This window comes from Oscarella lobularis, chromosome 9 (assembly GCF_947507565.1).
Source record: "Oscarella lobularis chromosome 9, ooOscLobu1.1, whole genome shotgun sequence".
NCBI lineage: Eukaryota > Metazoa > Porifera > Homoscleromorpha > Homosclerophorida > Oscarellidae > Oscarella > Oscarella lobularis.
This window is the reverse complement of record NC_089183.1, coordinates 2,034,430-2,048,888: the sequence shown is the minus strand read 5'-3', so window position 1 is coordinate 2,048,888 and position 14,459 is coordinate 2,034,430. Positions and strand designations below refer to the sequence as shown.

Genomic DNA, 14,459 nt, shown 5'->3' with positions numbered 1-14,459 from the left:
GCGCCATAAATCGCCTTTTTTGGGGCACCGTTTTGGGCCCTATGTCGCGCATGCGCTGTACGAAAAAACGGGCTTTTCATTTACGTCACAATACCGAGCGTGACGAACAGACATACAGACATACAGACACTTCCGGCCCTGTGATCACGTTTGAGAGAGCCTCCCTCCTTCGTTATACGGGCTCCACCCGTACAACTGCGGTGGTCGGCTCCATAAGCAGTTGTGTTTTTGTAGGCAAAAACGCTAATTTGAGAACCCCACGTGTAAAGATCCATTGCCGTGTTTGCGAAAAACAGCGCAGCGATGCAATACAAAGAATAACTAGAGAATGATGGCCCGGTGTTCACCGTGTTGCCATCATGCAGAGCCTCCCACCGCTTACCGTACGCGAGTGCATAACATAGTGTGACGTCATAGTTTTCATGCTGTCACATATTCACGTTGTCATTACAGCCGTTAGCTACTACTAGTACAGCTCAGTCCTACCTACATACTGTAAATACAGTACTTGCATGATTGCTGTGTTTTCCTAATTAGGCGCTTTTCTGACGTACAGTACAGTGCGTGCCAGCATAAAAGGCCACAAAACGCGCGCTAAGATCACTGTAGATCACTCGCTGCAAGACATACAGTGTCACTGTGTGTCAACGAAAATCACTCTAATGCCTATTTTAAACAGGGATGTCAGTTTGATTTTTGTGGGACGTACTCCCAAAGATTTAAATTTTTTGCAAGTTTAGCGCGCGCTAATAAAAAAGTTTCTGAAATGGCAAATTTTGTAAAGGAAAGAACATTTTCAAATTCGCCGATAATAAATTTCTAAACAATGCACGTGAGAAGCCATTTATAGAGTGAGTTTCTTTCTAACTTGATCCCTAACGGAAAAAAATGCATTTCTATTTACGTCACGTGACATCCGTTTCTTTCCACCGAATTACTGTATTGAAAATCAAAGATAATGAAGTTTTAGAAAATGGTATAAAGTGACAGACGAGTTTATGAAACCCGTCATATGTTGTTTGAAACTGGAAAAAAACGAACTTTTCTGTGTTCTTAGCAAAACGTATAGAAACGTTGTCTGCGGTGAAATCAAAACCGTTTTCTTACAAAATAGACGTAAATAGAAATGCTAGACTTCATTGGAAATCCTTGATGTAACGATCAAACGTCAAAACTACGCCAAATGTAAACTACGCTCTGAATTCCTCGCGCGCTACTAAAAGTCCCGTTTGGCCATTTATGCTGGCACGAGCTGCTGGCACGCACTGTACTGTATTTGATAATGTGCTCTGTATTTTAGGAGGACCTATGCATGTGTACGGGTCATATTTCCTGTTACCCGTACACGCGTACATACCCACCCATATACTGTACATGTGACTGGATACTTTTGATTGTGACGTCAGAGCGTGACAATCAAAACTGTCGTTTCGGTTTCTCAGCGCATTTATAACACGGAAAATAGCACAGATCAATTGGAAATAAGGGTTTCTAAGCATTTTTTTCGTTTCTGAAAGAAAAAACGCTTTATTCGCACCGTAAATCGCCTTTTTCGGGTCACCGTTTTGGGCCCCATTTCACGCATGCGCTTTACAAAGTAAGGGTTTTTCCTATGTGACGTCACAATACTGTACCGAACAGACGTACATACATACATACATACAGACACTTCCGGCCCTAAGATCACGTTTGAGAGAGCCTCCCTCCTTCGTTATACGGGCTCCACCCGTACAACTGCGGTGGTCGGCTCCAATATCGTCGGATACAAATAGCCTTATAAAACGGTAGGAGCACGATAGATGACGTCACAATTTACGAGAATAAACATATAGAGTAGACAAAATAAATTTGACGGAACTTGCCTGAACACACCAAAGAGAGTGATGCAATCATTGCCCACACTGTCCCGAAGAAAGAAAAAGTCTCTTCGTCTTCTTCGCCGCATAAGCATTTGACGGAGAGAAATCTCTTTTGGTGTTTTTGGTCAAGGTGAGTCTCACACAAGCGAGAATTTTCTTGTCAAAGCTCATGATTTTGACAGTAGCGTTTCCGCTTACCTATACTCAGTCAGCGATGAAATACAAACAGTATTTCGAATTAGTTAATCTTACAACAGTGCTAAGCGCTTTTTCTACGTCTTCATTGCTGGATTTCCATACATGATAAGTTGTAGGTTCTAAACTTAGTTTAACTAACATTTCTTTTCTTTTTTTAACAGAAGAACTAGCTCACTAAACGCTGGAATAGGGCAAATATTGTTTTCCCAACGGGTCTTATCGTCGGTTCCGCACAGGTAATCGGTCACAGCGCAATGAATAGTCTCATTAGAAGACGCCATGACGCCCAAGGCGTCTATAGAGGTACTTAGGTCGGTTAGATTTGTTGCTATATAGAGACTAGTTTAGAAGCTGGTGACTTCATGCAGCCTAGCAAGGATTCAGTCTCACTTGGCTGTAGAGTAACGTTTAGCGAAACGATTTGAGAGCCCGGCTGAATTGGCCAGTTACTGACACTAACGTTTAAGTACTGGAGTTCTTTCCCCAGATCGGCTAAAATTTTTTTAGTTAGACTTAAGTCGAAACCGTATATAGTCCGCTGTTGTGTTACGTACCGCAAGGCTTCATACATAAGTCTTCGAAGCAAGGTAAATTGTAACCAGCAAACTCTCCCCAAGTGTCGTGCGAAAGGGCAAAGAGGAGAACGCAGGAAAAGGCAGCACGAAACATGGTCTCGACAAAGACTTTCGAGTATAGAGCGTGTCAGCAGATACTGAAAGTTTCGCAGGGAAACTCCCGCGACCTTTCCCCGTCACGCGATTCTTCACCTTTGTAGCCTCTCCCCCACTCTAATTTCGACTTCTCAACGGTACCTATACGCTTAATCGTAGCGCCTAGAGCTATAAAGATATCAGTCAGGAAAGACTTATGCCGGTAATGATTGACCAAACCCTTGAAGCACATAGTGTGATTTCGCTCGTTCAAAGCAAAACAGAACTGAAATCATCTGTGCATGTGGGAACTCCCTTTGGGAACTTCCCTTTGCCCACGTACGAAGGCGGCACGAAACATAGTCTCGGTATAATGACTTTCGAGTATAGAGAGTGTCAACAGATACTGAAAGTTTTGCAGGGAAATTCCCCGTCACGCGATTCTTCACCTTTGTAGCCTCTCCCCCACACTAATTTCGATCTCTCAACGGTACGCTTAATCGTAGCGCCTAGAGCTATAAACATATATCAGTCAAGAATGACTTGCATGTAATGATTGACTTTGCAAACCCTTGAAGCACATAGTGTGATTTCACTTGTTCAAAGTCAAACAGAACTGAAAGTACAAATCATCTCTGCATGTGGGAGCTCCCTTTGGGAACTTCCCTTTGCTCACGTACGTACTTAGTATTCGTGCTCTTGCGTCACTTGCTCATTCGACTGTTTTTTCAGCTAGCGGTGTTATGAGTCGAATTGCGTCAGTACTGAGCTTCGTCTGCTTGCTATTGGCTATTTCGACCAACTGTATCCATTACAATGAGACGTTGAGTTTTGATGTGTTCAAAAACTGCAAATGCACCCCAGTCAATGACGGTTACTTTGACGTCAATTGTACGGCTCGGCTTCCCAAACTGGGAGGCTCGTTGCCTCCCAATTGGGCGTTTCCTGCGAACATGTTTTCCTTGTACGCTTTCTATATAAGAGTACAATGTTTCTTACACGAGTTTGTGTCCATACAGTGATTTCAGCAACAACGAAATTACGTCTGTCGATGCAGATTATTTTCTTCGTTTCAAAAGCTATACATGTATATGATGCAAGAATTTGTTCGGAGATACCGAGTTAGTGTATGGAATTTTATGTGGCAGACTCGGAACCAGAAACAAATTAAGAAAAGCCTTTTCAATTCCACCGACTCTGCAGACCCTGTAAGGGCATTTAATTCACTCGCAGGTGCAATTTAGCAAATATGTTTCAATTTAGAGACCTAAGTTTTAATCCTTTGCTGTCTGACGTAAGCGACATGTTCAATACAGCAATTCCGCATCATTCGTTTCAATTGACCAGGCTGTAAGTACATTTAATCTTTATAGCATCGTGACATCTTGTTTATAACAAGATATATCACGAACTGCAATCTGACAACGCTGCCATCAGGATTCTTAAAAGATCTGCCCGTTCTTGATAAAATGTGTGCGCAAATACTTACATGCATGTGCTGTATATTTCGACATAAATTCTTTTAATTAATTGCAGATACCTCAAAGTCAACAAAATTTATGCTATAGAGGCAGGGGCGTTTCAGAATCTATCCTCCGTCACCGAAATGTATATAGGGATTATGCGTAACTGACTTGAACCATTGACATACAAATTTCGCAGTAATATGATGGAGAACCATCTGACTGTTTTGTCGGCTGCTTCATTTGTTAGTGTCGGATCGTGCTCAAACTTACTGGCTTTGTACAAAATTAAAAGTAGCCTTCAAATCATTTAAATTTGAGTTTTTAGGCGATTGGATACGAACCACCTTACTGAATTGCCCAGAAATGTGCTCAAACTTGACTGCTTGGGCCAATTGTACGGAATCAATTATTTTACGATGAAATATTAAAAAGGATAGTTCTCTCAGCTTAGCCCGAAGCAACAAGATATCGAAAGTTGCTCCAGACGCATTTGCGTCTCTGCCGCTGCTGCAAAATATGTCAGCTGTTCTTAATTGTATCCTACTGATTTTTCAAGTTGTTTCTATAGTAATCTTAGTCTAAATAAAATTACAAAGCTAGGTCCAGGAACGTTCAACCATTCTACACATTTTATGGGAATGTAAGAAATACTAGCACTAAATCTTGGCTGTGAAATGCATGGACATACTGTTTTCTATATAGAGATCTGTCAGGCAACCATCTTGAAATGATCGATGGGCTGCTTTTTGCTAACGGGACCACCGTCAGCGTAGCGTAAGACTGTACAAAAGTTTAAATATCTATTGCTTGAGACGTGACGATGCAAAGGAGTTTTCCCAACAATCGCCTGACAACTGTTGAGCCGTCTCTGTTCGATCGAGTTATGTTCGTTCAAGAGCTGTACGGTATAAATTCAACGTCGATTAATGCTCTGATTCTTTTCTGAAATCAGAGATCTTTCCGGAAACAAATTGACAAGTCTTCCGGAAACGTTCTCTAAGCAGACAAAACTTCATTACTTGTATTAAGAGTCAAAAAAGCTAGAATCGTGCTTTTAATTAATTGAGGTCTTCTTTGCTTAGTTTCTGTATGTTCAATAGTCTGAGAATAATTCAAGCTTCAAACTTTAGTAGCCTTTCTCAACTAGAGACACTGTACGTCATGCACGTGCAAATGTCAGGAGCGACGCGTAACGGTTTCTTTTAGTAATCTCATACACAACAACATTTCAAGGATTGAAAGCAAATCTTTTGCCTCGTTAAAGAAAATCAAAACAATGTGAATGCCATCTAATCTATATTTAGTTGACATTGAAAACGCGAAATTTTTTTCAAAGATACTTGCAAGAAAATCCAACGTCCAACGTGACTCAAGATGCTCTGTTTCTTTCAAATGAGACTACTTTCGTTACAATGTAAGCAAAAGTGACAATGAAGCCGTAAAATAATTTAAATTTTTGAAGATTTTTAAACTGCACAAACTTAAAAGTGATTCCTACGTCTCAGCCCGGAGCTCGTTTGTAAGCAAGTTGCTTAGAAATTAAACGTGGCTCGTGCATTTGGCCGTTTACAGGCACTGCGTTGGAAAAACCAGCATTGCAAATTTCTCATTAGATGCAGCGGGAGCATATTATCTCATGCCGAGAGGATACGTCTGCTCTCACGTATCCAGCGACGGTGAGAACAGTTTTGAGTACAGATGCACCCAGTGCGACGTAGGCACAATATCTCGAGAATATCAGACTCAATTTTGTCCTAATTTTTCAAAATGCATCAATTGCCCAGCCGGTAATACAATATTCATAAAACATCGATCTGCTGATAATCCTTGTTTAAATTAATCAAGGGGGGTATTACCAAGACAGAGCGGGCGCATACACGTGTCAAAAATGTGTCAACGGGACGTTCGTCAGCCCATCATCTGCCCCCGGAAAAACAGCCGCTGACTGCAACGTATGCCCCGCAGGCACAAACACGACAATCCACGCCGGATATCGCGCGTGCAGCTGCCTAGCGAATTTCTCTCGCACTGACCGCTTTGGGCCGTGCCAAAGCTGCGACGCCAGCTTAGGCATGCAATGCGACGACGATTACCTAAGCGTCTTGCCCGGCTTTTGGTGGAGCTGGCACGGTTGGGATGAAAGCGAGAACGCGAGCAGTAGCGATGAAAATCTCTACGCCGAATTCGTGAAAAGTCTTACAACTAGAGACGATACCTATAGTAAAGCGTTGACCAAGTTCACGCTTCTTTTGCCGAAGATTAATCCGTGCCCTATTAACGAAAGTTGCACGTCGACGGTGACTAGACGAATACGTCGCACTGCTATGTGCGCCGAAGGGTACGAGGGAACGCTGTGCGGTCAATGCAGCGACAATTATTACACGTGGTTCCAGCGATGCAAAAAGTGTCCTGAAAAATGGCGAACGGCTCTACAAATCGTCTTTCTAGTCGTTCTACTCGGCGTCCTAGCCGCCGTTCTCTACGCCATCGATCGACTGAGAAATAGTCGCGACGATCTGATGGATCAAATCAGCTCCGCTTTGAAAATTATCGTCGGTTTTGTTCAGGTTATGTCCGCCGTGTTCGACGTTCTCTCCTACGTGCCCTGGCCACGCGCTCTCCTATCGATTGGACATTTTATGAAGCTATTGGAACTGAATATAATCGCCGTGGCAACGCCGACGTGTCTGAACAAGAACCTTCGATTCAACGCTCTGATGATTCCAATATTTAAATTCGCGTGTCAACTCGCTTTGCTCCTGTCGATCTGGGCCTACTACAAGGCGCGACGCCGGTACCTTATTTCGTGTAGTCGAGATCGAGACGCTGTCGAGACGAAGATCTCCAAGTCGAGAACGTCGTGTATGAGAAACAGCTGGTGGATATTATTTATTAGTTATCCGTCGACGGCTGCTTCTATAATGGCGACGTTTCCCTATAAAGACTGGACGTGCATGAAAGTGTGTCTGAGAGAAGCGAATTCGACTTCCAATGGAACGGAAAATAGCGAAGACTGCAGGTGGCTACTAAAGGAGGACTATAGTGTCGTGTGCAATTATTCAATGTCCACTGCCTTGTGGATCCTTTGCTGGGCACTGCTAGCGTATGTTATTATACTGCCTGCCCTACTTTTTGTTGGGTTAGAGGTTCGACGGCGTAAGACGCTTCCTGACGCGATTTCGAAGAAGTACGCGTTCGTTAGCGATTTTGTGAAGAGCCTTCGATTTCTCGACAGTAATTACAAAAGCGAATATTGGTATTGGGAAGTGGTGGAAATTGGACGAAAATTCTTTCTCACCGTTGGCATGGGTTTCTTCGGACGTCAAAGTCATTCGGGAATTGCACTGGCCATGTTACTCGCTACTCTATTCCTCGTTCTGCACGCCCAGTTGAAACCCATCAAGCGTAGTTTTGGACATTGGCTGCAGCAAATCGCTCTCGGCGTTATTTCGATTAATCTAATGATGGGGACCCTCGTTCTGCTCTCGTTCACTGACGAACAAGATCCTGGTTACAATAGTCTCGTTGATCAGAAGGCCTTTAGTGCTATCGTTGTTGCTGCCAATAGCGTCTTTCTTTTCTTCGTTGCAGGTGAATTATGTTAATTATAATTATTTAGGATTCTTGACTATGCTTTCAGGGCGGGTTTTGACTGTTATTGTTACACTGGGGAAAAAGTTCGTCAAGTCTGAACGTTGGAAAAATCGGCGCCTTTGTTCGTTCAAGAAGGCGGGGGCCCATGATAGTGACGGGGAACGTTCGGGACTTCTCAATTCATCGTAGTTTAGGATCCGTGCTATTTTTTTCAATTGTCATATCTTGTTCTAGGTCCTGTAATAATTAGAACAAGGCTTCGTTGGAATTGTTTATTTTACAGGAGAGCATCATCTTCATGCGGCTGACTCTAGGCGACGGTACTTAACACATCACTCTCTCGCCACCCGGCACAAGGTAGCATCCTCGGCGTGGGGCGGGAGGTCGTGCCATACATCATTCAAGCACAACACCGCAGGCGCGGGATAAAAAGCAATCAAATACTACAGGCGGCCTTCAAAAAGAAAGTTGGAACTAGGAGCACGGCCTAGCTTAGATCACAATTAAGGCTGAGAGGCTCATCTGGCTGACATCAAAATAGTGATGACATTACATGACGCGTTTTACACGGCTTCGGATATGCACGGGTCCCTAGCAAAGAACAACGCTGATAGATTCGCTTAGTCTTTTATCTGAGGATCGAGGAGCCCCTCTCATGCACGAAAGCGCGATCGTCATTTCGAGGAGACGTCGACAATATGTTTCTTTCTACTACATAGCCTCTCTAGCTCGCCGCTCGATCGGAAAGTAAAAGCATTTCTCGTGGTCTCGGTACCGTTATATCGCTCGTCGGGCGTTTCAGTTGGTTGCGTAGCTGTCCTCTCCGTATTTTTTGCATATCTTGTATAAAGTAAGTGTGCTACAGCTCTTTCGCTTCGCATTCCCATTGTAGAACACAGTTGCAAAACAATTGGATATTACCAGCGGCTCTGGTGTCAAGTTTGTGCATGTTGTTCTTGAAATGCCTTTATTGTGACATACTTTGCTTTTTCCGGCGCTCCTAGCGAGCAGCCGTAAAACAAAACCGCGCCGCTGTTATGGCAACTCAATTATCTTATTCAGCAGTGCAACGGCCGTGATCCTCGACGGTCATCGTTCTAGCAGAGTCTATAGGAAACTAATTTGTAGCAAAGAAGCGGGGTATCGCATATCCAAACGCTAGCTCAAACATGATGGTCACGATACATTTCCAACCACGAGATATACGGGTCTGCTTCTCTCATGCAAATTACAACAGCGATGAGTACCTCGGATCAGCTTCTTAGCGCTCTTAGGCGTGGAGAGGACGCAACATATAAAAATTTCGTTTACCGAATACAAACTGTCGGCCACATGAAAGACGATGATCGGTAAGTAAGTACTACTGTACGTACGCAGTTCGAAGGCATAGCGTGGCCCTGATTGTTTCCTAGCTGGTATTGTTCAGACCGGTCTAACGATGAAGATGCAGTCCTCTGTATAGAAGGTGATAATGAGGCTATTTTGGAAAGTGATAGCCTTCCGTTTGACGTTTCAAGCCTGACTGAAGTATCGGCCCTAAGCATTGATTGTGCCGCTGCACGAAATCTTTCACTAGCGAGTATGCGCGGCATTACAAGAGTTCAAATAGGCCGAATGGAGAAGGACAGTCGGTATTACTACTCTCTACCACTTCTGCCTTCACGTCTCAAGGAACTATGTGTAATCCTTGTTCACGAAGATGACATTATAGGTGCAGTAGAGTCGCAAACAGAACTACGCTCTCTAACCATCAGAAGAAATATACTCAACAACTATGCAGCACTGTTCGCTCCAATACGAAACAGCGGATTCGAGAGTAAGCCTCAAGAGAAGTGGTCGAACTTAGAATCACTCACTTTGCATTCGTGCGGTATGAAACACTTTCCCTCACAAATCAGTGAACTAAAAGACCTAAAGAGACTAGAGTTGAATTCGAACAGTGAAATGAAAAGTCTTCCTGAAGATATGGGGACAAAACTACAGAACCTGGAAGAACTCATCTTGTGGGAGTGTGGTCTAAAACAACTTCCAAATAGTATAAGTAACATAACTGCCCTGAAAAAGCTTGATTTGAGTCGAAACAGTGAATTGAAAAGTCTTCCTGAAGATATGGGGACGAAACTACAGAAACTCGAAGAACTCGACTTGCGGCGGTGTGGTCTACAACAACTTCCAAGTAGTTTGAGTAACCTAACTGGTCTAAAAAAGCTTGATTTGAGTCACAACAGTGAATTGAAAAGGCTTCCTGAAGATATAGGGACGAAACTACAGAACCTGGAAGAACTGAATTTAGGGTGGTGTGGTCTACAACAACTTCCAATTAGTTTGAGTAACCTAATTGCCCTGAAGAAGCTTGATTTGAGTAGAAACCGTAAATTAAAAAGTCTTCCCGAAGATATAGGGATAAACCTACAGAACCTCGAACAACTCTACTTGCGGGATTGTGATCTAAAACAACTTCCAATTAGTTTGAGTAGCCTAACTGGTCTAAAAAAGCTTGATTTGAGTCACAACAGTGAATTGAAAAGTCTTCCTGAAGATATAGGGACGAAACTACAGAACCTCGAAGAACTCATCTTGTCGGAGTGCGGTCTAAAGCAAATTCCAAGTAGTTTGAGTAACCTAACTGCCCTGAAGAAGCTTGATTTGAGTGACAACAGTGAATTGAAAAGTCTTCCTGAAGATATAGGGACGAAACTACAGAAGCTCGAAGAACTCGTCTTGTGGCGGTGTGGCCTACAACAACTTTCAATTAGTTTGAGTAACCTAACTGCCCTGAAGAAGCTTGATTTGGGTAATAACAAGGAATTGAAAAGTCTTCCTGACGATATGTTGCAAAAGCTAGAGAATCTAAAAGAACTACATCTGCAGTACTGCGGTCTAGAAAAATTACCATCGAGTTTGGGATTGCTGGAAAGTCTGGATGTGACTGGTTGCTTACTGACACGTTTGCCTTCGTCAATTGGAAAATTAATGTACTTGAAATGCTTAGGGAATCCTATAACGTTTCCACCGAAGGGAGTTTGGGAGTACGGATTAGCTTCAATACGAGCTTATTTTTCCTCCAAAATACTCACCTCATCAAGACGAGTAAAGATAGTTGTTTTAGGTGAGAGTTGCTCAGGAAAAACAAGCTTATTCCAAACTATGCTGCGCAACGCATCATTTTGCACGTGTCTCGAAGACAGAACTATAGGTGTGGAGGAATATGAGTTGACGTTGGCTGACAAGCGTGCCAAAATTATTGATTGCGGCGGGCAAAGGTGTTATCTTTTAACTAATCAATTGTTTGTCAGCGAAAATGGCTTGGTCGTCATTGTAGTCGATGTTCAGCGTTATGAACTGACGGAGGCAAGCTTTCATGAGCATATAGGAAAGTATCTACAGGTTGTGTACGAGCGGAATGAGAATTGCTATATCGTTTGCGTTTTTACGAAAATGGGATCGTTTGTGTAACGCTTGGAATCCTAGACCGTATCAAGAAGACTTCACTCGCCAAATAAAGAATTTCACAGAAAATCGAGAAGCAATTATTAAAGAGAACATTTTGTGGTATGGAGAGAAAGCTGCGTTCATCAAGAAACAGAATGTACGCGTTGACAATAGTGTTGTTTTTACTTCAGCGAAAGACGTGGAAACTACTGCAAAGTTGAGAGATTTCATTGATAAACTGACTGACAACGAGAAGCTATTTCCAAGTGCTGGAGACATTGTTCCCGAAACTTGGTACAATTTTGAGGAAAGAATTGAAAGAGAATGCAGACTCTCTCATAATGGCCTATCTGCGTTGAAAGTGGATTTTTTAAACAGATTAGGTGGTCAGTTTGATTTGTCCAAAGAGGAATTTCTGATCGTTCTAAGGTACTACCATCAAGTTGGCACTATATTGTATTTTGATCAATCTCGCTTGAGTGATGTTGTTTTCGGGTCGAGCAAAAGAATTGTCGATGCGCTGAAGCTAATTTTTCGTCACGATTACGACGTATTGGTGCATGAAAGTGGAACAACGGAAATTAGTCCTGAACGATTCATCGAAGATAAAGAGGAGCTGTCTAGTAATGCAACTCTGTCAATTCCATTGCTAAAAGCTCTGTTACGTGGTCAAAAGCTTGACACTGAAAGCGTCAATATTTTTGTTAAAATGTTGTTATCGTTCGATTTTGCCTACGTAAAGGGTAAACATGGATTGCCTAATGAACACGGTGATAATGAAGCGTATGACATTGTTAATCATTTGGAGAAAGCCGACGCATCTCTTTTAGTGCCTTGGTTACTTAGTCAAGGTTACCCTCGGGAGGTAGAAGAAAACTTTCCGGCAGATTGTCCAAAAGGTAGCATTGAAGTGTCACTTTCGTACTCTTTTGTTTTCACTCTTCCTCTGGGAATTTTTCAACTATTTTCTGCGCGATGTCACCAGATCAGCCAACTAATTCGCCATTGGAATAATGGATTTACGCTATCGTATTGTCCGATCAAAGCTAAATTTACGTGCGAAGAACTTGCGACTAACGCAGCTATCCTTTGCAAATGCCGCACACTGAAATCACGCAATGCATTAGATCGACTGTTTCACGTGTTCTGGAGATGCATTGTTCAGCTGCAAATGCTGTTGAAAATATTTCCGGGAAGTTTATATAGCATTTTCTTTGACTACTCTGACGGCGACACCGCAATGAAGAAGCAAAGGGTCCAAATATCATCACAAGATTGGCTCCTCAGAACCCTTTTATCCGCCAAGCCAAGAAAACTTCAGGAATGCAGCAACAGCATTAGACGAGGTATAAACAGATCATTGGGTTAAAATATTATTTTAGTCTTCTCTTTAGTTCTGGAATCATTTGAGCGACGAATAGATGAAATATTTCCGGATGCGTGTGGAAACACGGTCACGCCACAAGATGCAATATCGGTTGCAAGGGAAGTGAGTCGGTGCTGCTCAACAAAAATTACGGAACTTTTCGTTATCCTTGACGTCAGGTGTTCTAGCCTGGTAGGAGACAAAGTTAACGCCGAGCAAGTGCTTCAAATACTAAATAAGTGGCTGGAGCAGTCTGGAAAAAACGCTGTTGTTGCTGTTCTTACTGATGCCTTGCAAGACTGTGATTTAGGCAAAGTAATTAGCAGTTGTTTTCGTGACTTGGGGGAGGACACTCTACTCCAAACCCCTGAAACATCAGAGTCTTCTCGCGTTTGTAAGTTTAATTAGGTAATCGACGAAGGATCATGCTTATCGGCATTCTTTAGATGTCACTTCTTCATTTAGTGACCAGTTTCTTGATACGGAGATGACGTCAATCGAAAGATTTAGAGCGGCTAAACGCATTCAAGCAGATTGGCGTAGTATTGCGAGGCTTTTGAAACCGGAGCCTTTTAGACGTCATGAAATTCATGCGTTTGGAGAGCAACACAACGATAGCGAGCGTGCTTTAGAGATGCTAGAGGCGTGGACAGACAAGTTCGGCAATAGAGCAACCCGCAGGCATTTTATCAATGCCGTGAACGATCCTGACGTAGGCTACTCAAACATAGTACCCGACATTTTTTCTGGTAAGTTTCTTGTTGTGTTGCGCGTTTGCTAAGCATCTTAGCCACTCCTTTTAGGCTCACACTGACTCTTTGCGTGGTATTCGAGTCATCAATTGCGCACACAGCATTCTATAGTATGGCAACCACAGTAAAACTGTCTGATTCGTCGTCCCTAAATATGATATTCTTAATTAGAGTTGCACGTATACTCTTTTTTTTCTATTAGTATCGTCGTTTCACGATGTCCTTATTTTTTGTTTAACTTTTTAGTTAGGTTTTTTCATTTAGAACCAGAGGGAGGATTGGTTTCCTGACTACTTGGCATTTTATCCTTTTGCTGTACTCTCTTTTATCGTTACTCTATATTGTTATGCAAGCTGTAACTCTAGTTGATGGAAACTCGCGGTTTGCTTCAAAAAAAAACGAGGACGCCGTAATATAATTCGCCTGTCCCTCCCTCCAACTCAGCTTGACTTTATGCAATAATATGGAGGTACACGTCTCGCACGTTTTGAGCGAATGGCGTGCGACTGTACACCTTGGGGTCGTTTCTTGGGAATAATTGTTGGTACGGAATCCATAGATCCCCAGCCGACCTACTGCATAGGGGGCTACGAATTTTGTCAAGAATTAGGACAAGGTGCCGTGAAATGTCTGCTGAAGTAAAGAAATACAGCCGGAGGAGTATCTCAAGAAATTTTTTTGAGGAGTTGGAAAGATTGTACAGGCATATGATTTGAAGCAGTACGGGCTGACCGGGGATCTTTTAGAAAGCTTGGTAGAGAAATACGAAAGGTCCACTTTGCTCTCGTACTGAATAATACGCGTCAGCTAAGAGCGAGACTTCAGAATAGTCTGATAATGAATGGAGGGGCACCGTTTCAAGCAAAAAAGATGACGTACCGCGTCACAGGCTGAATTTGGCTTCGTAAATGGGTCCCTAGCAAAGAACGACGCTGATTAACTGTGCTATCAGGCGACTCGCGAATATCAAGGGGCCGGACTCCGATGAAGGCGACAGAAGGCGCGACCGGCATTTCGATCGACGAGACGTCGCCACTAAAGAATTTGTTCTAGAAAGCTCCGTGACGTTCTCGCGAGTAAAGGAGCTGCGCGTTGTACCGATGCATAGAACGTTGGGCGTTTCCCAGTTGTTTGCGTAGCGA

At 42.9% G+C, this 14,459-nt stretch overlaps 4 protein-coding genes across 5 annotated transcripts; 3 read left to right on the top strand and 1 right to left on the bottom strand.

The window, feature by feature from the left end:
• Window positions 1–1,780: 1,780 nt before the first annotated feature.
• On the bottom strand, window positions 1,781–3,048 carry LOC136191069 (uncharacterized). Of its 2 annotated transcripts, XM_065979370.1 has the most exons (6): window positions 2,948–3,048; window positions 2,612–2,896; window positions 2,448–2,549; window positions 2,233–2,385; window positions 2,112–2,176; window positions 1,781–2,057 (listed from the first exon to the last, which is right to left on the bottom strand). In XM_065979370.1, exons 2-6 carry the CDS (start codon window positions 2,724–2,726, stop codon window positions 1,890–1,892), a joined length of 603 nt encoding a protein of 200 aa, XP_065835442.1. In that variant the 5' UTR covers window positions 2,727–2,896; window positions 2,948–3,048; the 3' UTR covers window positions 1,781–1,889. The 2 variants fall into 2 exon arrangements, with proteins under 2 accessions (XP_065835442.1, XP_065835441.1); XM_065979369.1 differs by having other exon boundaries at window positions 2,612–3,047.
• Window positions 3,049–3,128: 80 nt separating this feature from the next.
• LOC136191068 (uncharacterized) lies at window positions 3,129–8,037 on the top strand. Its single transcript, XM_065979368.1, has 21 exons — window positions 3,129–3,383; window positions 3,440–3,671; window positions 3,727–3,794; window positions 3,856–3,915; window positions 3,971–4,057; window positions 4,107–4,178; window positions 4,244–4,315; window positions 4,370–4,450; window positions 4,499–4,567; window positions 4,620–4,691; window positions 4,742–4,813; window positions 4,876–4,947; window positions 5,002–5,073; window positions 5,126–5,194; window positions 5,256–5,327; window positions 5,380–5,451; window positions 5,510–5,587; window positions 5,636–5,692; window positions 5,746–5,960; window positions 6,019–7,764; window positions 7,814–8,037. Exons 5-21 carry the CDS (start codon window positions 4,011–4,013, stop codon window positions 7,954–7,956), a joined length of 3,081 nt encoding a protein of 1,026 aa, XP_065835440.1. The 5' UTR covers window positions 3,129–3,383; window positions 3,440–3,671; window positions 3,727–3,794; window positions 3,856–3,915; window positions 3,971–4,010; the 3' UTR covers window positions 7,957–8,037.
• Window positions 8,038–9,009: 972 nt separating this feature from the next.
• Window positions 9,010–11,355, top strand: LOC136190810 (leucine-rich repeat protein lrrA-like). The gene is made up of 2 exons (XM_065979080.1): window positions 9,010–9,116; window positions 9,180–11,355. Exons 1-2 carry the CDS (start codon window positions 9,100–9,102, stop codon window positions 11,221–11,223), a joined length of 2,061 nt encoding a protein of 686 aa, XP_065835152.1. The 5' UTR covers window positions 9,010–9,099; the 3' UTR covers window positions 11,224–11,355.
• A 1,032-nt stretch (window positions 11,356–12,387) lies between these two features.
• LOC136190811 (uncharacterized) lies at window positions 12,388–13,496 on the top strand. The gene is made up of 4 exons (XM_065979081.1): window positions 12,388–12,545; window positions 12,594–12,959; window positions 13,012–13,314; window positions 13,369–13,496. Exons 1-4 carry the CDS (start codon window positions 12,440–12,442, stop codon window positions 13,377–13,379), a joined length of 786 nt encoding a protein of 261 aa, XP_065835153.1. The 5' UTR covers window positions 12,388–12,439; the 3' UTR covers window positions 13,380–13,496.
• Window positions 13,497–14,459: the final 963 nt, after the last annotated feature.